Source organism: Salvelinus fontinalis, chromosome 31 (genome assembly GCF_029448725.1).
Source record: "Salvelinus fontinalis isolate EN_2023a chromosome 31, ASM2944872v1, whole genome shotgun sequence".
Classification (NCBI taxonomy): domain Eukaryota; kingdom Metazoa; phylum Chordata; class Actinopteri; order Salmoniformes; family Salmonidae; genus Salvelinus; species Salvelinus fontinalis.
Genome location: NC_074695.1, coordinates 1,160,930 through 1,186,940, shown reverse-complemented (window position 1 = coordinate 1,186,940; position 26,011 = coordinate 1,160,930). Strand labels below are relative to the sequence as shown.

The 26,011-nt window shown below is 47.6% G+C and overlaps 1 protein-coding gene across 1 annotated transcript; it reads left to right on the top strand.

Moving 5' to 3' along the window:
* The first annotated feature begins 1,894 nt into the window (after positions 1–1,894).
* On the top strand, positions 1,895–25,755 carry LOC129829401 (transketolase-like). The gene is made up of 13 exons (XM_055891080.1): positions 1,895–2,189; positions 9,377–9,494; positions 10,031–10,144; positions 10,324–10,421; positions 11,339–11,530; positions 12,331–12,458; positions 12,966–13,162; positions 13,254–13,418; positions 17,415–17,571; positions 17,686–17,816; positions 18,196–18,376; positions 23,790–23,909; positions 24,005–25,755. The coding sequence occupies exons 1-13, from the start codon at positions 2,083–2,085 to the stop codon at positions 24,175–24,177; spliced, it is 1,881 nt and encodes a 626-aa protein (XP_055747055.1). The 5' UTR covers positions 1,895–2,082; the 3' UTR covers positions 24,178–25,755.
* The last annotated feature ends 256 nt before the right edge of the window (positions 25,756–26,011 follow it).

Genomic DNA, 26,011 nt, shown 5'->3' with positions numbered 1-26,011 from the left:
TGACTCAGGATGGTTCCCAGCGTATCCCTCTACATGACTCAGGCTGGTTCCCAGTGTAACCCTCTACATGACTCAGGCTGGTTTCCAGCGTATCCCTCTACATGACTCAGGCTGGTTCCCAGTGTAGCCCTCTACATGACTCAGGCTGGTTCCCAGTGTAACCCTCTACATGACTCAGGCTGGTTCCCAGTATAACCCTCTACATGACTCAGGCTGGTTCCCAGTGTAACCCTCTACATGACTCAGACTGGTTCCCAGTGTAACCCTCTACATGACTCAGACTGGTTCCCAGTGTAACCCTCTACATGTTTGAGGCCGGTTCCCTAGTGTAAACCTCTACATGACTCAAGATGGTTCCCAGTGTATCCCTCTACATTACTCAGGCTGGTTCCCAGTGTAACCCTCTACATGACTCAGGCTGGTTCCCAGTGTAACCCTCTACATGACTCAGACTGGTTCCCAGTGTAACCCTCTACATGACTCAGGCTGGTTCCCAGTGTAACCCTCTACATGACTCAGGCTGGTTCCCAGTGTAACCCTCTACATGACTCAGGCTGGTTCCCAGTGTAACCCTCTACATGACTCAGGATGGTTCCCAGTGTAACTCTCTACATGACTCAGGCTGGTTCACAGTGTAACCCTCTACATGACTCAGGCTGGTTCCCAGTGTAACCCTCTACATGACTCAGGCCGGTTCCCTAGTGTAATCCTCTACATGACTCAGGATGGTTCCCAGTGTATCCCTCTACATGACTCAGGCTGGTACCCAGCGTATCCCTCTACATGACTCAGGCTGGTTCCCAGTGTATCCCTCTACATGACTCAGGCTGGTTCCCAGTGTAGCCCTCTACATGACTCAGGCTGGTTCCCAGTGTAACCCTGTACATGACTCAGGCTGGTTCCCAGTGTAACCCTCTACATGACTCAGGCTGGTTCCCAGTGTAATCCTCTACATGACTCAGGATGGTTCCCAGCGTATCCCTCTACATGACTCAGGCTGGTTCCCAGTGTAACCCTCTACATGACTCAGGCTGGTTTCCAGCGTATCCCTCTACATGACTCAGGCTGGTTCCCAGTGTAGCCCTCTACATGACTCAGGCTGGTTCCCAGTGTAACCCTCTACATGACTCAGGCTGGTTCCCAGTATAACCCTCTACATGACTCAGGCTGGTTCCCAGTGTAACCCTCTACATGACTCAGACTGGTTCCCAGTGTAACCCTCTACATGACTCAGACTGGTTCCCAGTGTAACCCTCTACATGTTTGAGGCCGGTTCCCTAGTGTAAACCTCTACATGACTCAAGATGGTTCCCAGTGTATCCCTCTACATTACTCAGGCTGGTTCCCAGTGTAACCCTCTACATGACTCAGGCTGGTTCCCAGTGTAACCCTCTACATGACTCAGACTGGTTCCCAGTGTAACCCTCTACATGACTCAGGCTGGTTCCCAGTGTAACCCTCTACATGACTCAGGCTGGTTCCCAGTGTAACCCTCTACATGACTCAGGCTGGTTCCCAGTGTAACCCTCTACATGATTGTCACCAGACTCTTCAACAACAATCTCCCTGACCACCTTCCTCTGATCAAGCCATGAACTGTCCCTTCATCTTTGGAGGATGAATGCACTCAAAGACTTTGCCTCTATTGGTTACCGAGACAACTATAGGCTACTCATGATGTATTGGTTGTTTGTTTTTTGCTTCTGATGGCTTTGAGATTGTTATGAAAAGCGCTATATACATTTAATCAATTATAATCATTATTATAATATTGCAGGTAAATAAATATATAGCTGTTACGTGTACGTGCTGACGTTTAATCACGCAGGCTACGTTGTGTCGAGCGTGGTGGAATGAGAACGCCTTTCAACCAATGAAAACGTGTGGTGGGCGTCCACAGCCGAGCCGCCCAGTTCCTTGTACGGCGGCCAGAGGGTAATTCCATATAAAGCCGTCTCCTTCCTCGTTTACAGCATCCCTTGAATGCTCAGCTAGTCTCACGAGTTGAACCGACACCGAAGTTGTGCAGCTCTTCAAAAACCCGTGCTTGTCATTTACCAAGCGGTCTCCGTTACCTCAGGCATGGCTAGCTACCATAAACCCGACGAGAAGACTTTGCAGGGCCTGAAAGACATCGCTAACAAGCTGCGGATCAACTCTATCAAGGCAACATGCGCCTCCAACTCCGGGTAAGCTTAAAAAGTAATCAGGAACCCGTTTATTAACTTTGTGTAATGTATCTCGTTAGCTAACATGATACGTTGAACTGAACGGGGCTGCAGCAGTAACCGTTGCGTGGACGTGCGGGCAGACTGTCAAACGGCTAGTTGTCGTTGGTTTAGTTAGTTAGTTAAACCAGCCAACTAACTAGTTAGTTAAACAAACCAACTAGCTAGTTAAACCAAGTACACAACATTTCCCTTCACAGGTGTAATTCAGAGTTGACAACTTTTGAAGAAAGCTTGGCGCGAGATTTGCTAGGTGCATTTCATTTCCCCTGGCACAACTCCTAGATGGGCGGGGGAATTCAATAAAACCACAGGTCAGGTGTATTCGGGATGCTTTGAACATTTTTAAATAAACTCAACATTTGACGACTTGTTTTTTGAGGGGGATTAAAATTTTAAGTATGCATTTAATTTAAAAAAAATGTTTTAGGTTTGACATTTTATTCAGACAATAATGAGAAGGGTACATGGTAGAAACTGTTGGGAGGGATTTATCCCTGTTCTCAGGTGTAAAGTTTTGTAACACATGCTGAGGAGTGTTACGACTACACATAGTCTCTGCACATGAAACTATCATATTTAATGGCTGTGTGTAACCAGATCATAAGTTCAGTCTGCTTGTCCATAGACTGCTTTCAATGTAAGGACACAAACACTTTGTAATTTGGGTGTACTCTATCTTTAAAATGTTTTCTCAAGGAGGGTTGGCCACCTGCGATAACCAAAGGTCTTGGTGTTTGATAAATGTAATTGTTTTTCAAATTCATTTCTCCATCACTCAACCTTCTAGAAAAAAATCGAATGAATCAATATTCTTCAGGTGGTTTGTCTGCTAGTTGAAGGAGAATACAATCTACTGAAGACAAGATGGCATCAATCAGCCCCTACACCCTAACCCAATGATAGTTTTCTATGTATTGCCCCCTCCTCCCTCCTATAATCAAATGTACACTTCTGGGTTAAAACATTTGACAACTGGACCAGTCATGCTTCATTGTGCCGCGGTTCACAGTACTAAGACAGGTCCATGGTAGCGGTTCCGCTCGTCATGTTAAATTGCAGATGCTTCCGATTTTAAAACGTTGTTTTTGAGCGCAGTTGGTAACGCGCTGATAATGAACTAATTAGACAAAAACACTACTTTTCAATACTTGATTATGAGGGTCAAATATGCCTATGTCTCTCGGCCAATGTGTGAGTTGTCAGCTCTGGTCATTTGTAAAGTGTTCCATGTTAAGTCTAACTAGCAATATTAGCTAGCTACATCTGCGTAAAACTGGTACCGTTTTAAATGATCGTACATTTTATGGATGCACCATCAATCGTTACTTTTGGTTAACTTTTGATCAGATATAATCTAGATAGCTATGATTATCTGGGTGTGTTCATTCCACTGTTTCTGAAAGGTTTGCAACTGTTTTAGCGTTTTCAATTGTCCTTCCCGGTTTGATTCCGTTAAGAAACAGAATCGGAGGAATGAATACACCACTGGCATCATGACCATGTCGAATATATATATTTTAGTTATGGCTACATTTGAGCAAAGTTAACACATCACATGGAGAGATGTGCGGGTCTTGTGGTGGCCTTCTGTCTTTGATTATAAAGATAGTCCCACCATGCGTCCAGACAGCACCCTAGTAAAATACTGAATAAAGGATGAGTGTGTTTGGGGGGGTTTAGAAATGCCCTCTTGTCCCGCATTAACTGTTCTCTCTTCAAGCTTGGAACTTGCTTAGTCATAGGCTACCTGCAGCACAGCGGTATTGATGTAAATAAATTAAAGTTGGGCTCCTCTCTCATTACAGAGAAGTATTTAAGCCAAGTCGAACTACATTTTCCTCACCATTATTGCCACAGTACAGGAGTGGTTCGTTCTCAACATGACATTCTGAATGTGTTTGTCACTGTGTGGGGAAAGAAGGGGAGAAAGGATGGCTTTGTGCCTGAAATTCCAACCTATTCACTATGTAGGTTAGTTCAACACATTTTGACCAGACATTTTTATTTATTTATTGTATATATATATATATATATTAGTAGCATTTGTTACGTATAATCTACATACTGTCAGTGTTAGGGTTAGGTACTGAAGGGCTACAAAATAAGTTGTCCCCGTCGGTAACTTTGTCAACTCAGAGCAGCTCTAGCCGGTCTGTCTGTCGTCGTGATGCCAACTCCTTGTCACTATGGCGTTGGTATGCCTCAGACAGATCTGGGACCAGGCTAAAGCAACTCCACTGTTGCTAAGAATTCAATAGTGTTCTCTCCTCTGTTACAAAGATGCAGATTCCTTTTTGAATTCATGAGACGGTATCTTTCCATACCCAGATTTTACTGTAAGTGTTTACTGCTTACAACATTAGGTAGAGAGAACCTCACCTGTGGCTTAGATAAGGGTTAGTCTTTCACTTAAACAATGTGTGTGGAGCCAGAATGTTTATTTGGGTTATTTTCAGTTCATAAAATAACCATTTCCTCGTTAGGGTCTATGATGTTTTTCAGGTATGAAGACCAACCTGATCACTTCCTGGTCTGTGTCACGCCCTGGCCTTAGTATTCTTTGTTTTCTTTATTATTTTAGTTAGGTCAGGGTGTGACATGGGGAATGTTTGTGTTTTTGTCTCGTCTTGGGTGGTTATATGGTGAAGGGGGTATTGGGTTTAGTGAATGTGTCTAGGTTATGTCTATGGTTGCCTGAGTGGTTCTCAATCAGAGACAGCTGTCTTTCATTTGTCTCTGATTGGGAGCCATATTTAAGGCAGCCATAGGCATTATGCGTTTGTGGGTAATTGTCTATGTAGAACGTTTGTAGCTTCACGGTTGTTTGTTTTGTTATAAGTGTTCGTTTCGTGTTTCACTCGTCTCAAATAAAATATGTATTTTTCACACGCTGCGCCTTGGTCCACTCATTATCCTCAAGACGATCGTGACAGTCTGTCAGATGCCCAGTTGTCCACATCAACAGTATCCAGCCCTGATTCTGCACTAGTTCAGTTTCCTGCTTATGTGTTTTAAATTTTAAAATAATAAGAATTTAAAATATATTGTTTTAGATAACGTAAGCTGCCTTTGGCTTAAACACCACGTTGGGTATTTAATGGGTTAAATCAGTCTATCCTACTTCCCAAATATAGGCCTAGATCAGGAGTATAATTTTGATAAGGCCTAGGCTACCATTCACCAAATCATTGATTTGTTACTGACTACTACAATACATAGCTGTTATTATATTGTACGCTTATCTTGCACCGTTTCAGTTTATGGGTAAATCCATTTGAGTTCAATAAGTGTTTTGTTTTGTGACAACATCCCCTGTGGTTGAAACACAACTTTCCATACATGCCCATGGAAGAAGTGGTTAGAAAATGACTTTTTGAACCTGAATGCCAAAACATTTACGGTGCTTAAAGTTGATCCATTTTGCATACGGTGTCATGAGACATCCATGTCTTCATCACTGAAAAAGAGAAACTTGTGTTTGTCATGTTAAAAAAATTAAAATCACTTAACAGTAAAACAAATGTCCCTTAAACCTTTATCTAAACGCATAAACTTTTATTGTTTTCTGTTTATAAGATGGGGTATTTCCTGGTGACACTTTCTCCCTGTTTTCAGTAATAAACGTCACCAACCCAATGAGACCACCTCCAGAGCAGGCTCAACTTGTCCAGCTCCTTTAGTCTGAACAATAGGGAGGAAGCAGAAAGATGGCCTGTGGCTCCTTTTCAGTTGAGAGACTATTTCCTCTTAACTTCCTCCTGACTGGCTGTGATTGCACTCGTATACTGGCCAGAAAAAGGGAACACGTTTGAAGTATGGTGAAGACTAACCTGTTATTGCTAAATAAAATGTTTTGTCACTTCCTGGTATTCAGACAGTTGCCCACAATGATAACAAATAACCTTCCCTGGAAGGGAATCATGGTTTATCAGGTTTAGGCTTTTCTTAGAGAGATGAAGAGTAGCCTGTTTGAGAGGTCAGGCCTATAGGCGGACCTGGGGTGTGTTCAGTTTTCAACGTTTCTAGACGGTTTGTACGGCATGACACGTTTCCCCCCCCAAAAACGGGGCGGACTGTTCTTCAACAACCTTTTGAGGTACGTTTTCTCCTGTGTGGCCTAGTCAATATAAGGATGACGATCTGAAATGGTGGCCGTCTGAAATGGTCAATATAAGGATGACTATCTGAAATGGTAGAACTCGTCCAGCACAACGTATAGGCCATAATAACACCTTAACTGGCTGTAACGTACCGTTTCCATTCAATTCCACATTGTACACCGTTCTGTCGTATTGAACGCCAGCCTGGGCTGCCTCATCGTTTCTTCATCATGGGTGACTTTATTGGTCCTCTTCTACACAGATGTAAGAACTGCTTTGTGTGTGTGTATTATATATATTTATTTTTTTATAGGATATTTTTGCTGAAAATCAAAACTGCTTTTACATAAAGTGTAATTTTCCCCAAAAATGCTTCAGCTGTCAGTATTTGGTGGGAACTTTGACTAAACGTTTCTCTTTCAGCAGGTGTCTGATACTGGATGAGCACCTTGTGGGTAAATGGTTTGAATACCATTCTGTTTTTTAATGATGAAGAATGCAGTGACTGATACTGTGTGTAGATATGAGTTTGACTAAACGTTTACTAACAGCTCGTCCCCAATGTAATCCTATTCATACAGAACCCTATGGGCCCTGGTCAACAGAGGTAGTGCACTCTAAAGACTATGGCCATTTGGGACGCCACCTACACGTTCCCGCTGAATGACCCCCATAGGGAGTGGAGTGTTGACATGTTCAGGTTATCAGGAAGTAGATATGCTATTGGTCAACGACGCATGAGATTACAGGAAGTAGCGATACTATTAGTCAATGCATAGCTTTTTTCAAAACGACCAGATTTTTGCAATATTCTAAACCACCACTGCTCTCCTGCAAATACCTGTTACAACACTGCTTGGCTTCGCTGTGGAGAGACTGCCCTGTTGAGTCTTAAGTGTCTCCTGGGTATGAGGCCTCTGTCTCCCTCATGAAGTCCAGGGCCGTGCTGCTTGTGATCAGTGTTGTCTTCCCTGGGAAAAATGTATTTTGAGCTCCAAGTGTTGGGACAGTGACATTGTTGTTTTGTCTCAACACTTTGGGTTAGAAAAGACGTGCAGACGGGTTTCATTTCAGGATATTTTCATCCATATCGGGTGAACCGTTTAGACTTTTTGTACTTAGTCTCCCCCCCATTTTAGGGAACCAAAAGTATTGGGACAAATTCACTTGTGTAGTAAAGTATTTGGTCCTGTTTTGTGGATGTTTCAGATTATTTTTGTGCCCAAATGTCAAGGACTTTGGAAGTTTCTTCAACTGCAGTCATTAAAACATCAAGCGCTATGATGAAACTGGCTCTCATGTTGACCGTCACAGGAAAGGAAGACCCAGAGTTACTTCTGCTGCAGAGGATAAGTTCGTTTGTTAACTGCACCTCAGATTACAGCCCAAAATAAATGCTTCAGAGTTCAAGTAACAGATACATCAACTGTTCAGAGGAGACTGCGTGAATCAGGCCTTCGTGGTCGAATTGCTGCGAAGAAACCACTACTAAAGGACACCAATATGAAGAAGAGACTTGCTTGGGCCAAGAAACACGAACAATGGACATTAGACCGGTGGAAATCTGTCCTTTTTGGTTCCAACTGCTGTCTTTGTGAAACGCAGAGTAGGTGAACGGATGATCTCCGCATGTGTTGTTCCCTCCGTGACGCATGGAGGAGGAGGTGTGATGGTGTGGGGGTGCTCTGCTGGTGACACTGTCTCGGATTTATTTAGAATTCAAGGCACATTTAACCAGCATGGCTACCACAGCATTCTGCAGCGATACGCCATCCCATCTTGTTTAGGCTTAGTGGGACTATCATTTGTTTTTCAACAGGACGATGACCCAACACACCTCCAGGCTGTGTAAGGGCTATCTGACCAAGAAGGAGAGTGATGGAGTGCTGCATCAGATGACCTGGCCTCCACAATCACCCGACCTCAACCCAATTGAGACGGTTTGGGATGAGTTGGACTGCAGAGTGAAAGAAAAGCAGCCAACAAGTGCTCAGCATATGTGGGAACTCCCAGTTCCTGCCGCTGAAAAACATCCCCACAACATGATTCTGCCACCACCATACTTCACCGTAGGGTTGGTGCCAGGTTTCCTCCAGACATGATGATTGGCATTCAGCCCAAAGAGTTCAATCTTGGTTTCATTAGACCAGAGAATCACGGTCTGAGTGTCTTCAGGTGCCTTTTGGCAAACTCCAAGCGGGCTGTTGTGCCTTATTTTTACTGAGTGGCTTCTGTCTTTTCACTCTGTCCTGATTGTTGGAGTGCTGCAGAGCTGGTTGTCCTTCTGGAAGGTTCTCCACAGAGGAACTCTGGAGCTCTCAGGGTGACCATCGGGTTCTTAGTCACCTCCCTGACCAAGGCCCTTCTCCCCTGATTGTTCAGTCTGGCTGGGCGGCCAGCTCTATGAAGAGTCTTGCTGGTTCCAAACTAATCCCATTTAAGAATGATGGAGGCCACTGTTCTTGGGGACGTTCAATGATGCAGAAATGTTTTGGTACCCTTCCCCAGATCTGTGCCTCGACACAATCCTGTCTCTGAGTTCTACGGACAATTCCTTCAACCTCATGGCTTGGTTTTTTTCTTACATGTAGTCAACTGTGGGACCTTATATAGACAGGTGTGTGCCTTTTTCCAAATCATATCCAATCAATTGAATTTACCACAGGTGGACTCCAATCAAAGTTGTAGAAACATCTCAAGGATGATCAATGGAAACAGGATGCACCTGAGCTCAATTTAGCCTCCTAGCAAATGGTTTGAATACTTATGTCAATGCATTTCCATGTTTAATTTTACACATTTGCAAAAACTTCTAAACCTGTTCGATTTGTCATTGAGGTATTATGTGTAGATTGAGGACATTTTTTTTATTTAATCCATTTTAGAATAAGGCTGTAATGTAACGATGTTGACAAAGTCAAGGGGTGTGAATACTTTGCGACCTGTGCATGCAACTCTTAACGTGAGTGGCTTGGATTTCCGTTAACAGCAGGATGTGATGTCACGTTTCACCAACACTGCCCTCTCTCTCCCGTCTCTAACCAGTCACCCCACCACATGTTGCAGTGCAGCAGAGCTGATGTCCGTGCTGTTCTTCCACACCATGCGTTACAAAGCCAACGACCCACGCAACCAGTGTAACGACCGCTTCGTGCTGTCTAAGGTGATCCTGCCCGCGCACACACTCCATACACACTTACCTGCCCACGCACACACTCCATACACACTTACCTGCCCGCGCACACACTCCATACACACTTACATGCCCGCGCACACACTCCATACACACTTACCTGCCCGCGCACACACTCCATACACACTTACCTGCCCGCGCACACACTCCATACACACTTACCTGCCCTGCGCACACACTCCATACACACTTAACTGCCCTGCGCACACACTCCATACACACTTACCTGCCCTGCGCACACACTCCATACACACTTACCTGCCCTGCGCACACACTCCATACACACTTACATGCCCTGCCCCCACACACCATACACACTTACATGCCCCGCCCCCACACACCATACACACTTACATGCCCCGCCCCCGCACACCATACACACTTACATGCCCCGCCCCCGCACACACGGTTCACATGTCAAGGGTTCTCTTTTCATTTGCACTACATTTCCCATGCTCCCCTCTGCATCGTGTACGGTGTTCTGATTGGCTGCTGCGTTCTTCCAGGGTCATGCTGCACCAATCCTGTACGCTGCCTGGGCGGAGGCGGGCTTTGTGAAGGAGGCCGACCTGATCAACCTGAGGAAGCTCGACTCTGACCTGGAGGGTCACCCCACACCTGTAAGTAACCCCTGACCCCAATGTACTGAAAGGTTGTTCAAAACGGAAGAACTGACAAACAGGAAGGGACTACCTTGTGTTTCCTGTAGTTACAAAAAATGTTTTTGAAATGTTTTCAGTGGCGATGCCTTAATGAACACGGTTCAGCTCAGGTTTGACTAACTCTGACTGCTCTACAGAAACTGGAGTTTGTTGACGTGGCAACGGGGTCTCTGGGACAGGGGCTGGGGGCTGCCTGCGGGATGGCCTACACCGGGAAACACTTCGACAAGTCCAGGTACACACACACACACACACACACATCTTCCCAAAGCCTTGACACTATCCCTCAAAGCACCCGTCACCCATCTGTGCTGTTCTCAGAAGGTTAAGGGTCACCCTCAGAGGGCGTTGACGGTTTTAAAGAGCCTTGTGTAGACTTTCTGAAGAGAGAAGTTATTCTATGGCTTTGGTAAATGTATTTGGATTAATCAGGGGTTCTGCGTCTTCTCCAGAACCCTTCGCACGGCTATGATTCTATAAGAAAATGAAGTGTAACGCTAGAGATGAGTTACAGACTTCTCTCAGGCTCATGTCAATCAGAGCAGGGAGGGATCATAGATGGTGAATCTAGTTCTGTGAGAGGTCCAGGCTCATGTCAATCAGAGCAGGGAGGGATCATAGATGGTGAATCTAGTTCTGTGAGAGGTCCAGGCTCATGTCAATCAGAGCAGGGAGGGATCATAGATGGTGAATCTAGTTCTGTGAGAGGTCCAGGCTCATGTCAATCAGAGCAGGGAGGGATCATAGAAGGTGAATCTGGTTCTGTGAGAGGTCCAGGCTCATGTCAATCAGAGCAGGGAGGGATCATAGAAGGTGAATCTAGTTCTGTGAGTTACAGGCTTCTCTCAGCCATGTGTGTTGGTTTCAAGCATAAATAACAATGTTTACGCAAACCGTACGCCTGAGCCGGACCAACCTGAATCATCTCTTAGAATATCCAGCCCGGGCGGAAAACCTATTTTTACCGGATCCGGCCAAATAGGTCCCTGAAACAAAACAGTCAAAAAGGAGAGGTGCAGAGTCTGGCTCAAATGAAGCACTTTAATGACTGGTGACACCTTGAGCAGGTGTCTCTGGTGATTTTTTTTAAATTTTTTAAAATTTTAAATGACAGTCTGTTTATGAATATGTAAATTAAATTTCTGTCCCTAGTTACCGTGTGTACTGCATGCTGGGTGATGGGGAGTGTTCGGAGGGGGCTGTCTGGGAGGCCATGGCGTTTGGTTCCCACTACAACCTGGATAACCTGGTGGCTATTATCGACGTTAACCGCCTGGGACAGAGTGAAGCTGCTCCTCTCAAACACGACATGGACGTGTACCGTAAACGCTGCGAAGCCTTCGGGTCAGTACCCCCCCTCTCTCTCTCGTCCTTCGCTCCTCTCCTCTCATACTGTCAGTCTTCCATACTGCCCTGTGTTCGGGTCAGTACCCCCCTCTCTCTCTCGTCCTTCGCTCCTCTCCTCTCATACTGTCAGTCTTCCATACTGCCCTGTGTTCGGGTCAGTACCCCCCCCCCCTCTCTCTCGTCCTTCGCTCCTCTCCTCTCATACTGTCAGTCTTCCATACTGCCCTGTGTTCGGGTCAGTACCCCCCCTCTCTCTCTCGTCCTTCGCTCCTCTCCTCTCATACTGTCAGTCTTCCATACTGCCCTGTGTTCGGGTCAGTACCCCCCCCCCCCTCTCTCTCGTCCTTCGCTCCTCTCCTCTCATACTGTCAGTCTTCCATACTGCCCTGTGTTCGGGTCAGTACCCCCTCTCTCTCTCGTCCTTCGCTCCTCTCCTCTCATACTGTCAGTCTTCCATACTGCCCTGTGTTCGGGTCAGTACCCCCTCTCTCTCTCGTCCTTCGCTCCTCTCCTCTCAAACTTTCATTCTTCCATACTACCCTGTGTTCGGGTCAGTACCCCCTCTCTCTCTCGTCCTTCGCTCCTCTCCTCTCAAACTTTCATTCTTCCATACTACCCTGCGTTCGGGTCAGTTCCCCCTTTCTCTCTCGTCCTTCGCTCCTCTTCTTTCATACTGTCAGTCTTCCATACTGCCCTGTGTTAGTGTCAGTACCCCCTCGATCTCTCGTCCTTTGCTCCTCTCCTCTCATACTGTCAGTCTTCCATACTGCCCCGTCTCTCATTGTTTAACTGTGTAGGTGGAACACGTATGTGGTGGATGGTCATGATGTCGAGGAGCTGTGTAAAGCTCTGTGGCAGGCCCAGCAGGTGAAGGGGAAACCCACCATGATCCTGGCCAAGACCTTCAAGGGGAGAGGACTCAAAGGTATGGGAGAGGCTGGGGGGGGGGGGGGGGGGGGGGGAGTATGGGAGAGGTGTGACAACAGACCCGTGTTCGATCCCAGGCTGTGTTACAGCTGGCTGTGACTGAGAGACCCATGAGGCAGCGCACAATGGCCCAGCATCGTCCGTGTTAGGGGGAGGCTGGGTGGGGGGGTATGGGGGAGGGTTTGGGGGAGGCTGAGATGTCCCATCGCGCTCTAGCGGGCTCAGTGGCGGGCTGGGTGCACGCTGACACGGTCGCCAGGTGTAACGCTGTTTCCTCCGACACATTGATGCGGCTGGTTTCAAGGTTAAGGGGTCATTGTGTCAAGAAGCCGTTGGTTGTGTTTCGGAGGACGCAATACTTTTTGTTAACATTTTTCCTTTGTTTTATTTAAACTCTTGTTTAAGGGCTTGTAAGAAAGCATTTCACGGTAAAGTCTACACCTGTTATTCTGTGAGTGACTGTTAATGAAATTAATGACTAAATCTGTCGATTCCTTTTCTCCAGGCATTGAGGATATGGAGAACTGGCATGGTAAGCCCATGCCTAAGGACCGGGCAGAGGAGGCGATTAAAGACTTGGAGGCTCAGATTCAGAATCCCAACAAGACCATCTGCCCCGAGCTACCTAAAGAAGATACCGCCCCCGCTGACCTCTCACCTATCAGCCTGCCCTCCCCGCCCAACTACAAGATTGGGGATAAGGTGAACACCCGCTCCCCCGCAGAGCACGACACCCACTCCCCCCCCAGAGAGGGGGATAAACGGTTAACCCCTCTCCTCTCTCTCCTCCTAGGTGGCTACTCGTAAGGCGTATGGCGTGGCCCTGGCTAAACTGGGTCAGTCCAGTCAGAGGGTGGTCGCTCTGGACGCTGACATGAAGAACTCGACCTTCTCTGAGATGTTCCACAAGGCCTTCCCTGAACGCTTCGTCGAGTGCTTCATCGCTGAACAGAACATGGTGAGATGGAGGGGAGGGATGAGACTGGGGGGTGAGAGAGACCATGGTGAGATGGATGTAGGAGGGACGAGACTGGGGGGTGAGAGACCATGGTGAGATGGAGGGGAGGGACGAGACTGGGGGGTGAGAGAGACCATGGTGAGATGGATGTAGGAGGGACGAGACTGGGGGGTGAGAGAGAACATGGTGAGATGGATGTAGGAGGGACGAGACTGGGGGGTGAGGAAGAACATGGTGAGATGGATGTAGGAGGGATGAGACTGGGGGGTGAGGAAGAACATGGTGAGATGGATGTAGGAGGGATGAGACTGGGGGGGGTGAGGAAGAACATGGTGAGATGGATGTAGGAGGGACGAGACTGGGAGGTGAGGAAGAACATGGTGAGATGGATGTAGGAGGGACGAGACTGGGGGGTGAGAACATGGTGAGATGGATGTAGGAGGGATGAGACTGGGGGTGAGGAAGAACATGGTGAGATGGATGTAGGAGGGATGAGACTGGGAGGTGAGAGAACATGGTGAGATGGATGTAGGAGGGACGAGACTGGGGGGTGAGGAAGAACATGGTGAGATGGATGTAGGAGGGACGAGACTGGGGGGGGTGAGGAAGAACATGGTGAGATGGATGTAGGAGGGACGAGACTGGGGGGTGAGGAAGAACATGGTGAGATGGATGTAGGAGGGACGAGACTGGGAGGTGAGAGAACATGGTGAGATGGATGTAGGAGGGACGAGACCGGGAGGTGAGAGAACACGGTGAGATGGATGTAGGAGGGACGAGACTGGGAGGTGAGAGAACATGGTGAGATGGATGTAGGAGGGATGAGACTGGGGGGTGAGGAAGAACATGGTGAGATGGAGGGGAGGGACGAGACTGGGGGGTGAGGAAGACCATGGTGAGATGGATGTAGGAGGGACGAGACTGGGGGGTGAGCGAGAACATGGTGAGATGGATGTAGGAGGGACGAGACTGGGGGGTGAGCGAGAACATGGTGAGATGGATGTAGGAGGGACGAGACTGGGGGGTGAGCGAGAACATGGTGAGGGGGTGTTGAAGGGGAGAGGAAGAACATTGATCCTGATTCGCTATCCCCTCCCAATGATTATCCAATTGGAAATCTTTTTTTCCCCCCTCCACAGAACACATTGGTATCAGTTGCTAAGCAACCATTTTTTGTTTGTCCTGATGAAACCAGTCTGTCAAAAGTTGCTTGTTGACTTCTAAATAGTCAAACTAAATACATACCAACCACAAAACCGCTTAGTTTTAAACCTAGAAATACAACATGCCTAGCTAACAGCTAAATGTTCGATTTACATAATTTATCAACTGTTACAATTCTAAATTTGAGGCTCCACATGTTGTCAATGAAAATATTGTCATTTCCAACAACCAATGAGCAACCCCCGCCGTAAATCCAACACATATTGATCTTTGAGATGGCTGTAAACCCAGACTATTTGGCCAGGCGTTGAATGTTCGCTGAAGAGACTGGTAACGTACTAAGACGAGGTTGATGGCTTCAGTCTGTCCGGTAACGTCCCCGTAGTTGTTAGTAGGTTCGCGGTGCCTCTGTCTCCTAACTGTAGTGTTGTAAAGAAAGGTTCACAGGTCACACTGTGTAATCAGTCCTGTATCAGCCTCTAACTAGCTGGCAGATTAAGGGCGCAGGCAAACTGGCAGTCATTTCTCAGTGATTTCTCAGTGGGAGTCATACGTTGACGGACAGCGACGGTGTCCCTGTCCAGAAAATCTCCATCCTAACTCCTGTTCTATGACTAGCTGTGTAATCCTAACTCCTGTTCTGGTCAGGGCTCTGTTGGGTCAGGTTAATCTGAGTCTCTGCTCCTAGACCTCACCTTAATCTCTACCACGCTGTAACCTGACGCTGCCAGGAGCCAGGGTAGTAGGATATCTAGTAGGATACAGGGAGAGTTGTAGTGCCTCTCATTCTAGTAGGATACAGGGAGAGTTGTAGTGCCTCTCATTCTAGTAGGATACAGGGAGAGTTGTAGTGCCTCTCATTCTAGTAGGATACAGGGAGAGTTGTAGTGCCTCTCATTCTAGTAGGATACAGGGAGAGTTGTAGTGCCTCTCATTCTAGTAGGATACAGGGAGAGTTGTAGTGCCTCTCATTCTAGTAGGATACAGGGAGAGTTGTAGTGCCTCTCATTCTAGTAGGATACAGGGAGAGTTGTAGTGCCTCTCATTCTAGTAGGATACAGGGAGAGTTGTAGTGCCTCTCATTCTAGTAGGATACAGGGAGAGTTGTAGTGCCTCTCATTCTAGTAGGATACAGGGAGAGTTGTAGTGCCTCTCATTCTAGTAGGATACAGGGAGAGTTGTAGTGCCTCTCATTCTAGTAGGATACAGGGAGAGTTGTAGTGCCTCTCATTCTAGTAGGATACAGGGAGAGTTGTAGTGCCTCTCATTCTAGTAGGATACAGGGAGAGTTGTAGTGCCTCTCATTCTAGTAGGATACAGGGAGAGTTGTAGTGCCTCTCATTCTAGTAGGATACAGGGAGAGTTGTAGTGCCTCTCATTCTAGTAGGATACAGGGAGAGTTGTAGTGCCTCTCATTCTAGTAGGATACAGGGAGAGTTGTAGTGCCTCTCATTCTAGTAGGATACAGGGAGAGTTGTAGTGCCTCTCATTCTAGTAGGATACAGGGAGAGTTGTAGTGCCTCTCATTCTAGTAGGATACAGGGAGAGTTGTAGTGCCTCTCATTCTAGTAGGATACAGGGAGAGTTGTAGTGCCTCTCATTCTAGTAGGATACAGGGAGAGTTGTAGTGCCTCTCATTCTAGTAGGATACAGGGAGAGTTGTAGTGCCTCTCATTCTAGTAGGATACAGGGAGAGTTGTAGTGCCTCTCATTCTAGTAGGATACAGGGAGAGTTGTAGTGCCTCTCATTCTAGTAGGATACAGGGAGAGTTGTAGTGCCTCTCATTCTAGTAGGATACACTACAACCCTCTCTGTATCTCATTCTGTTGTAGGAGATCAATAAATCCTCCAGCAAAAGTATCCACGTGTCCTGATTGGTTCATCTTTCAGAATGCCGTCCTGATTGGTCCAGCTTTCAGAATGTTTGACGAGTTAGACGGCACTGTCTGCTATGTCCCAAATGACACTCTAGGACCCTAAGGGCTCTGGTTAAAAGTAGTGCACTATAAAGGGAATTGGCACAGTCCTGTAATTATCATCATTCTGTGTCTAGTAGGATCTTACATTGGAGGGTTAATGCCTTCACAGACCCCGGTGCCCTCAATAGAAATACTATTAAATATGCCTTCACAGACCCCGGTGCCCTCAATAGAAATACTACTAAATATGCATGTCTATGGTCCAATAGCAACTAGCTACTGGAGTATACATACATTTTGTATGTATTGAGGTATATTATCCCCATTAGTTCCTGCCAAGGCAGCAGCTACTCTTCCTTGGGTTTATTATGGATACCCATTAGTTCCTGCCAAAGCAGCAGCTACTCTTCCTGGGGTTTATTATGGATCCCCATTAGTTCCTGCCAAGGCAGCAGCTACTCTTCCTGGGTTTATTATGGATCCCCATTAGTTCCTGCCAAGGCAGCAGCTACTCTTCCTGGGGTTTATTATGGATCCCCGTTAGTTCCTGCCAAGGCAGCAGCTACTCTTCCTGGGGTTTATTATGGATCCCCATTAGTTCCTGCCAAGGCAGCAGCTACTCTTCCTGGGGTTTATTATGGATCCCCATTAGTTCCTGCCAAGGCAGCAGCTACTCTTCCTGGGGTTTATTATGGATCCCCATTAGTTCCTGCCAAGGCAGCAGCTACTCTTCCTGTGGTCCAGCAACATTAAGGCAGTTATATACTAGTTAAAATATAAAATTTCACAACACATTGTGTTCCCTGAAACCACTATACCTCATATCTACATCTGTGTGTGTTATCATGTGTGCCTGTACAGACCCCCTGGGTCACTGAAACACAGGACTAGTTAAATAAAATTATTGTTTAGGTGAGCGTGGCGATTGGCTGTGCCACGAGAGACCGCACGGTGGCGTTTGCCAGCACCTTCGCTGCCTTCCTGTCCAGGGCCTACGACCACATCAGAATGGCCGCCGTCTCCGAGTCTAACATCAACTTGGCTGGGTCTCACTGCGGCGTCTCCATCGGTCAGTACGGTCGCTCTCTGCGTCTCAAATCTCACCTGTCCCCCTTTCCCTCGACCAATCACACTGTACTTCCCTTTCCCTCGACCAACCACACTCTACTTCCTATGGCCCCAGGTGAGGATGGCCCCTCCCAGATGGCGTTGGAGGACATTGCTATGTTCCGCGCTATCCCAACATGCACTGTGTTCTACCCCAGCGATGGCGTGTCTGCTGAGAGGTCTGTGGAATTGGCTGCTAACACCAAGGTAGGAGCCACACACCTATTCAACATGGTGGGTTTTGGGGGTGGGGTGGGGGGGACCCCCAGCCTGGACTCGAACCGGGTCCGGAGACTGTCAACCCAACACCATAGTCGTTACACCGACAGATCCACACCATTGGATTCTTGTCGATACAATAAGTTTGTTGCCATCTGGACTTGGCGTGACTTGACTTGACTTGGTGCAGAATATTAATATCAGGTACCAGAATATACAGGAATACATTCATCAGCCTTCATTATAGCCTCTACATACAGTACCACATTGTAGACAAGACGCCACTATGCAAATCCATGAGTTTTATATATATAATATACATATGAACTAATAAGCCTGGACTACATCTCTGTCTAATATATTTCAGGGAATCTGTTTTATCCGCATCACCAGACCAGAACTGAAAGTGATCTACGGCCCCGAGGAGAAGTTTGAGGTGGGCGTGGCCAAGGTGGTACGTCAGTCCGCCAGCGACAAGGTGACTGTGATTGGAGCTGGAGTGACTCTGCATGAAGCCCTGACTGCTGCTGATGAGCTGGCCAGCGAGGGTAAGAGCGACTCCGTGTGGCCTGGCAGGGAATTACACCACAAACTGTCCAGGGCCCTTAGTTCATAGGCTGTGTTTACACAGGTGGGACAAATGTGATCTTTCTCCCCAATTTGGACTTTTGACAGTAATTGGGCATCCTGACATTGTGTCTGAGTAGGACTGCTTATCTAGGGTCAGGGCTCGCCGGTCCGTCTAGGGTCAGGGCTCGCCGGTCCGTCTAGGGTCAGGGCTCGCCGGTCCGTCTAGGGTCAGGGCTCGCCGGTCCGTCTAGGGTCAGGGCTCGCCGGTCCGTCTAGGGTCAGGGCTCGCCGGTCCGTCTAGGGTCAGGGCTCGCCGGTCCGTCTAGGGTCAGGGCTCGCCGGTCCGTCTAGGGTCAGGGCTCGCCGGTCCGTCTAGGGTCAGGGCTCGCCGGTCCGTCTAGGGTCAGGGCTCGCCGGTCCGTCTAGGGTCAGGGCTCGCCGGTCCGTCTAGGGTCAGGGCTCGCCGGTCCGTCTAGGGTCAGGGCTCGCCGGTCCGTCTAGGGCACAGGTGTCAAACTCATTCCACGGGGGGGGCCGAGTGTCTGCGGGTTTTCGCTCCTCCCTTGTACTTGATTGATGAATTAACATCACTAATTAGTTAGGAACTCCCCACACCTGGTTGTCTAGGGCTTTTATTGAAAGGAAAAACCAGAAACCTGCAGACACTAGGCCCTCCGTGGAATGAGTTTGACACCTCTGGTCTAGGGTCAGGTCTCCCCGGTCCGTGTCATCTGATCTAAAGGGCTGATCTAGGATCAGAGTGCGTGGCCATTGTAGAAGCCCTCTTGGCCGCAGACATTTTGCTGCTAATTTCCTGCAGTTATACTCATTTATTATGATATCTGAGTGACTCAAACCCCCCCTGTTAATTCGAAATGACACAACGACAAAGTTCCAGTTTAACAAAGTTTACTATACTATATGAACACACTACAAGGTAGCCATTACACTCCAGGCCAGGTCCAACTACGACTCCACTTCCTGCGCATGCGCACTCTTGACTGAGTGATAGCCCCGTAATAACAGAAATATAGGGATACTTAAAACATGAACTTAACACCCCCCCCACCCCTCTACGCTGCTGCTACTCTGTTTATCATCTATGCATAGTCACTTTAACTATACCTACATGTACATATTACCTCGACTAACTGGAGCCCCCGCACATTGACTCTGTACCGTAACACCCTGTATATAGCCTCCACATTGACTCTGTACCGTAATACCCTGTACCGTAATACCCTGTATATAGCCTCCACATTGACTCTGTACCGTAACACCCTGTATATAGCCTCCACATTGACTCTGTACCAGTACCCCCTGTATATAGCCTCCACATTGACTCTGTACCGTAACACCCTGTATATAGCCTCCACATTGACTCTGTACCAGTACCCCCTGTATATAGCCTCCACATTGACTCTGTACCGTAACACCCTGTATATAGCCTCCACATTGACTCTGTACCGGTACACCCTGTATAAAGCCTCCACATTGACTCTGTACCGGTACCCCCTGTATATAGCCTCCACATTGACTCTGTACCGGTACCCCCTGTATATAGCCTCCACACTGACTCTGTACCGGTACCCCCTGTATATAGCCTCCACACTGACTCTGTACCGGTACCCCCTGTATCTAGCCTCCACATTGACTCTGTACCGTAACACCCTGTATATAGCCTCCACATTGACTCTGTACCGGTACACCCTGTATAAAGCCTCCACATTGACTCTGTACCAGTACCCCCTGTATATAGCCTCCACATTGACTCTGTACCGGTACCCCCTGTATATAGCCTCCACATTGACTCTGTACCGGTACACCCTGTACATAGCCTCCACATTGACTCTGTACCGGTACACCCTGTACATAGCCTCCACATTGACTCTGTACCGGTACACCCTGTACATAGCCTCCACATTGACTCTGTACCGGTACACCCTGTACATAGCCTCCACATTGACTCTGTACCGGTACCCCCTGTATATAGCCTCCACATTGACTCTGTACCGTAACACCCTGTATATAGCCTCCACATTGACTCTGTACCGGTACCCCCTGTATATAGCCTCCACATTGACTCTGTACCGGTACCCCCTGTATATAGCCTCCACATTGACTCTGTACCGGTACACCCTGTACATAGCCTCCACATTGACTCTGTACCGGTACCCCCTGTATATAGCCTCCACATTGACTCTGTACCAGTACCCCCTGTATATAGCCTCCACATTGACTCTGTACCGGTACCCCCCTGTATATAGCCTCCACATTGACTCTGTACCGTAATACCCTGTATATAGCCTCCACATTGACTCTGTACCGGTACCCCCTGTATATAGCCTCCACATTGACTCTGTACCGTAATACCCTGTATATAGCCTCCACATTGACTCTGTACCGGTACCCCCTGTATATAGCCTCCACATTGACTCTGTACCGTAATACCCTGTATATAGCCTCCACATTGACTCTGTACCGTAACACCCTGTATATAGCCTCCACATTGACTCTGTACCAGTACCCCCTGTATATAGCCTCCACATTGACTCTGTACCGTAACACCCTGTATATAGCCTCCACATTGACTCTGTACCAGTACCCCCTGTATATAGCCTCCACATTGACTCTGTACCGTAATACCCTGTATATAGCCTCCACATTGACTCTGTACCGGTACCCCCTGTATATAGCCTCCACATTGACTCTGTACCGTAACACCCTGTATATAGTCTCCACACTGACTCGGTACCAGTACCCCCTGTATATAGCCTCCACATTGACTCTGTACCGTAACACCCTGTACATAGCCTCCACATTGACTCTGTACCGGTACACCCTGTACATAGCCTCCACATTGACTCTGTACCGGTACACCCTGTACATAGCCTCCACATTGACTCTGTACCGGTACCCCCTGTATATAGCCTCCACATTGACTCTGTACCGGTACCCCCTGTATATAGCCTCCACATTGACTCTGTACCGGTACCCCCCTGTATATAGCCTCCACATTGACTCTGTACCGTAATACCCTGTATATAGCCTCCACATTGACTCTGTACCGGTACCCCCTGTATATAGCCTCCACATTGACTCTGTACCGGTACCCCCTGTATATAGCCTCCACATTGACTCTGTACCGTAATACCCTGTATATAGCCTCCACATTGACTCTGTACCGTAACACCCTGTATATAGCCTCCACATTGACTCTGTACCAGTACCCCCTGTATATAGCCTCCACATTGACTCTGTACCGTAACACCCTGTATATAGCCTCCACATTGACTCTGTACCAGTACCCCCTGTATATAGCCTCCACATTGACTCTGTACCGTAATACCCTGTATATAGCCTCCACATTGACTCTGTACCGGTACCCCCTGTATATAGCCTCCACATTGACTCTGTACCGTAACACCCTGTATATAGTCTCCACACTGACTCGGTACCAGTACCCCCTGTATATAGCCTCCACATTGACTCTGTACCGTAACACCCTGTATATAGCCTCCACATTGACTCTGTACCGTAATACCCTGTATATAGCCTCCACATTGACTCTGTACCGTAATACCCTGTATATAGCCTCCACATTGACTCTGTACCGGTACCCCCTGTATATAGCCTCCACATTGACTCTGTACCGTAACACCCTGTATATAGCCTCCACACTGACTCTGTACCGGTACCCCCTGTATATAGCCTCCACACTGACTCGGTACCGGTACACCCTGTATATAGCCTCCACATTGACTCTGTACCAGTACCGCCTGTATATAGCCTCCACATTGACTCTGTACCGTAACACCCTGTATATAGCCTCCACATTGACTCTGTACCGGTACCCCCTGTATATAGCCTCCACATTGACTCTGTACCGGTACCCCCTGTATATAGCCTCCACATTGACTCTGTACCGGTACCCCCTGTATATAGCCTCCACACTGACTCTGTACCGGTACCCCCTGTATATAGCCTCCACACTGACTCTGTACCGGTACCCCCTGTATATAGCCTCCACACTGACTCTGTACCGGTACCCCCTGTATATAGCCTCCACACTGACTCGGTACCGGTACACCCTGTATATAGCCTCCACATTGACTCTGTACCAGTACCGCCTGTATATAGCCTCCACGTTGACTCTGTACCGTAACACCCTGTATATAGCCTCCACGTTGACTCTGTACCGGTACCCCCTGTATATAGCCTCCACGTTGACTCTGTACCGGTACCCCCTGTATATAGCCTCCACGTTGACTCTGTACCGGTACCCCCTGTATATAGCCTCCACATTGACTCTGTACCGGTACCCCCTGTATATAGCCTCCACATTGACTCTGTACCGGTACCCCCTGTATATAGCCTCCACATTGACTCTGTACCAGAACCCCCTGTATATAGCCTCCACATTGACTCTGTACCAGAACCCCCTGTATATAGCCTCCACATTGACTCTGTACCAGAACACCCTGTATATAGCCTCCACATTGACTCTGTACCGTAACACCCTGTATATAGCCTCCACACTGACTCTGTACCGGTACCCCCTGTATATAGCCTCCACATTGACTCTGTACCGGTACCCCCTGTATATAGCCTCCACATTGACTCTGTACCGTAACACCCTGTATATAGCCTCCACATTGACTCGGTACCGGTACCCCCTGTATATAGCCTCCACATTGACTCGGTACCGTAACACCCTGTATATAGCCTCCACATTGACTCGGTACCGGTACCCCCTGTATATAGCCTCCACATTGACTCTGTACCGTAACACCCTGTATATAGCCTCCACATTGACTCTATACCGGTACCCCCTGTATATAGCCTCCACATTGACTCTGTACCGGTACCCCCTGTATATAGCCTCCACATTGACTCTGTACCGTATCACCCTGTATATAGCCTCCACATTGACTCTGTACCGTAACACCCTGTATATAGCCTCCACATTGACTCGGTACCGGTACCCCCTGTATATAGCCTCCACATTGACTCTGTACTGTAACACCCTGTATATAGCCTCCACATTGACTCGGTACCGGTACCCTCACAGCTCGAATTGCTGCCAAAGATGTGACTTGGGGGTGTGAATTTTTATGTAAATTAGATTTCATTTCATTTTCAACAAAGTGGCAAAAATGTCTACAAACTTGTGTACTTTGTCATTTGAGGTGTAGATGGGTGAGAATATATTCCATTTACAATTCAGACTGTTTAACAACAATGTGGCTTAAGTCGAGGGCTATGAATACTTCCTGAAGGATCTGTACCTAATGGATTTAGGCCTTTGGGTTTTTAATAATGAAATATATCATCTAGAATTTATGCTTTTTGATCGAGACTTTGGGCTAATTGGTGTGTGTGTGTGTGTAGGAGTGAACATCCGTGTGATCGACCCGTTCACCATCAAGCCCCTGGATGCCGCCACCATCTTGTCGAGCGCCCACGCCACCGGCGGGAGAATCATCACCGTCGAGGACCACTACAGAGAGGGTGGGTGTTGAACTGTTCCAGCTAACCGTTGTTATCCGGTGTTTTCCGGTGGGGGAGGGGTGCAACATCTTACCCCTGTCTCTTTCTTTGTCCAGGGGGTCTGGGGGAGGCGGTGCTGTCTGCCGTCGGGGAGGAGCCTGGTATCGTTGTCACGCGACTAGCGGTGAACCGTATACCCCGGAGTGGAAAACCTCAGGAGTTACTCGACCTGTACGGCATCAGCGCCAAACACATCGTCAACACCGTGCGCCAGACCTTCGCCAACTGAGACGGTCGTCTCAGCGCTTGTCTTCAAAATGGCACCCTATTCCCTATGTAGTGCACTACTTTTGACCAGGTTTTCTATTGGTCTTGTGCACTAGGTTGGGTATAGGGTGCCATTTTGGGACATCTCTTTCCTTCAAGTCTGTACACATTTACCAATTCCATGTTCTCCATCCCTCTCTCCGCAGTCTGAGGGTAAAGAGGGCTTAAAAAACCTACTTCCCTCCCATCTACCACGAGTGTTAAACAGAACAGGGCTCTCTAGCGCCCCTTGTGGCTGCAAGTCAGAGTATACAGCAAGACAATAGCTGCAGTGTTGCAGCAGCAGAGCCAATAGGCTAGCGGAGAGGGAGGGGTCTGAGTGATGTCTTGACCATCCCTGAAGGGTAATATGCAGTAATGTTTCTAGATAATTCTTTACACACCTTAATGCAGCCTCGTTCTAATGAACCCTCTTTATTTTTCTGCTAAACTGTAATTGAGCAATAAGGCCTGAGGGGGGGGGGTGGTATACGGCCAATATACCACGGCATCAGGGCTGTTCTTAGGCACGACGTATCGCGGAGTATACAGCCTGGGCACAGCCCTTAGCCGTGGTATATTGGTCATATATCACAACCCCCGAAGGTGCCTTACTGCTGTTGTAACAATACAGTTCACTATCCAGGGAACCGGGTGCCTTCTGGGACTATTCTGGGTATAGAACGAGCTTTGTTTTGAGCTGGTCGTGTTCTCTGCATGTCTAGGCGATGCTGAACTATCAGTCGGTGTGTTTCAAATGAAGCTAAATGTATATTTCTTTTCAGCTCTATCTCGGTTGGTTTCTTTTCATTCCAGCTGCTAACAATGTCATCTTTTATCTCGTTCCACATTCCGTGTGTCGTCATGGTTCCACATTCCGTGTGTCGTCATGGTTCCACATTCCGTGTGTGGTCATGGTTCCACATTCCGTGTGTGGTCATGGTTCCACATTCCGTGTGTGGTCATGGTTCCACATTCCGTGTGTGGTCATGGTTCCACATTCCGTGTGTGGTCATGGTTCCACATTCCGTGTGTCGTCATGGTTCCACATTCCGTGTGTGGTCATGGTTCCACATTCCGTGTGTGGTCATGGTTCCACATTCCGTGTGTGGTCATGGTTCCACATTCCGTGTGTGGTCATGGTTCCACATTCCGTGTGTGGTCATGGTTCCACATTCCGTGTGTGGTCATGGTTCCACATTCCGTGTGTGGTCATGGTTCCACCTGCTTGATAATGAACCTCTCCATAGCACTGTTAGACACCAGCTCCAGGAGGAACCGGAAGGTTCCTGACTAACGTCTGCTTGTTGCTGGTCATAGCCTTAATTAGCAGTGAAACTGATGCAGGGAATCTACATTCAATGGACTTGAGTTGTATGTGAGAACTTAAATAACTTGTGAACTTTAAACTGCTATATGACCACATGTGTTCTTCTAGGCTGGTTGTTGATTTCTGGGTATTATCTGACCCTAGTATCTCCACAGTCATGTCTGTTGCCAGTCAACGGTTGGTTTGCATTGCCATGGTAACGCTGAAATAATAAACTACAACTTGACCCAATGTTACTAGTTTGGAATCTTTATTTTTTTTTACCCCATTTGACTTGTCACATTTTCCCCAGTAAAGCCCTGCTGGACAGTCAGTGTAGTTGGAACTGGTGAAGCCCCAGGATTTCCTTAATATGAACTCACTCACTCAAATCTTTGAGTTTTATATATTTTTGGTCTGTATAGTAGTTTTAAAGTCTCCAGGAGGGAATCCTCTATTTCATGGAAACTCCTGAAGTATGAAAAGGTACATGGTAACCGTTGCATTA

What these genes read in the sequence shown, in the direction of transcription:
- LOC129829401 (XM_055891080.1), top strand. Translation starts at nt 2,083, where the DNA reads ATGGCTAGCTACCATAAACCCGACGAGAAGACTTTGCAGGGCCTGAAA. An exon ending in ACTACAAGATTGGGGATAAG is followed by an intron (nt 13,163 to 13,253) that starts GTGAACACCCGC and finishes CTCTCCTCCTAG; the next exon opens with GTGGCTACTCGTAAGGCGTA. An exon ending in AATTGGCTGCTAACACCAAG is followed by an intron (nt 17,817 to 18,195) that starts GTAGGAGCCACA and finishes AATATATTTCAG; the next exon opens with GGAATCTGTTTTATCCGCAT.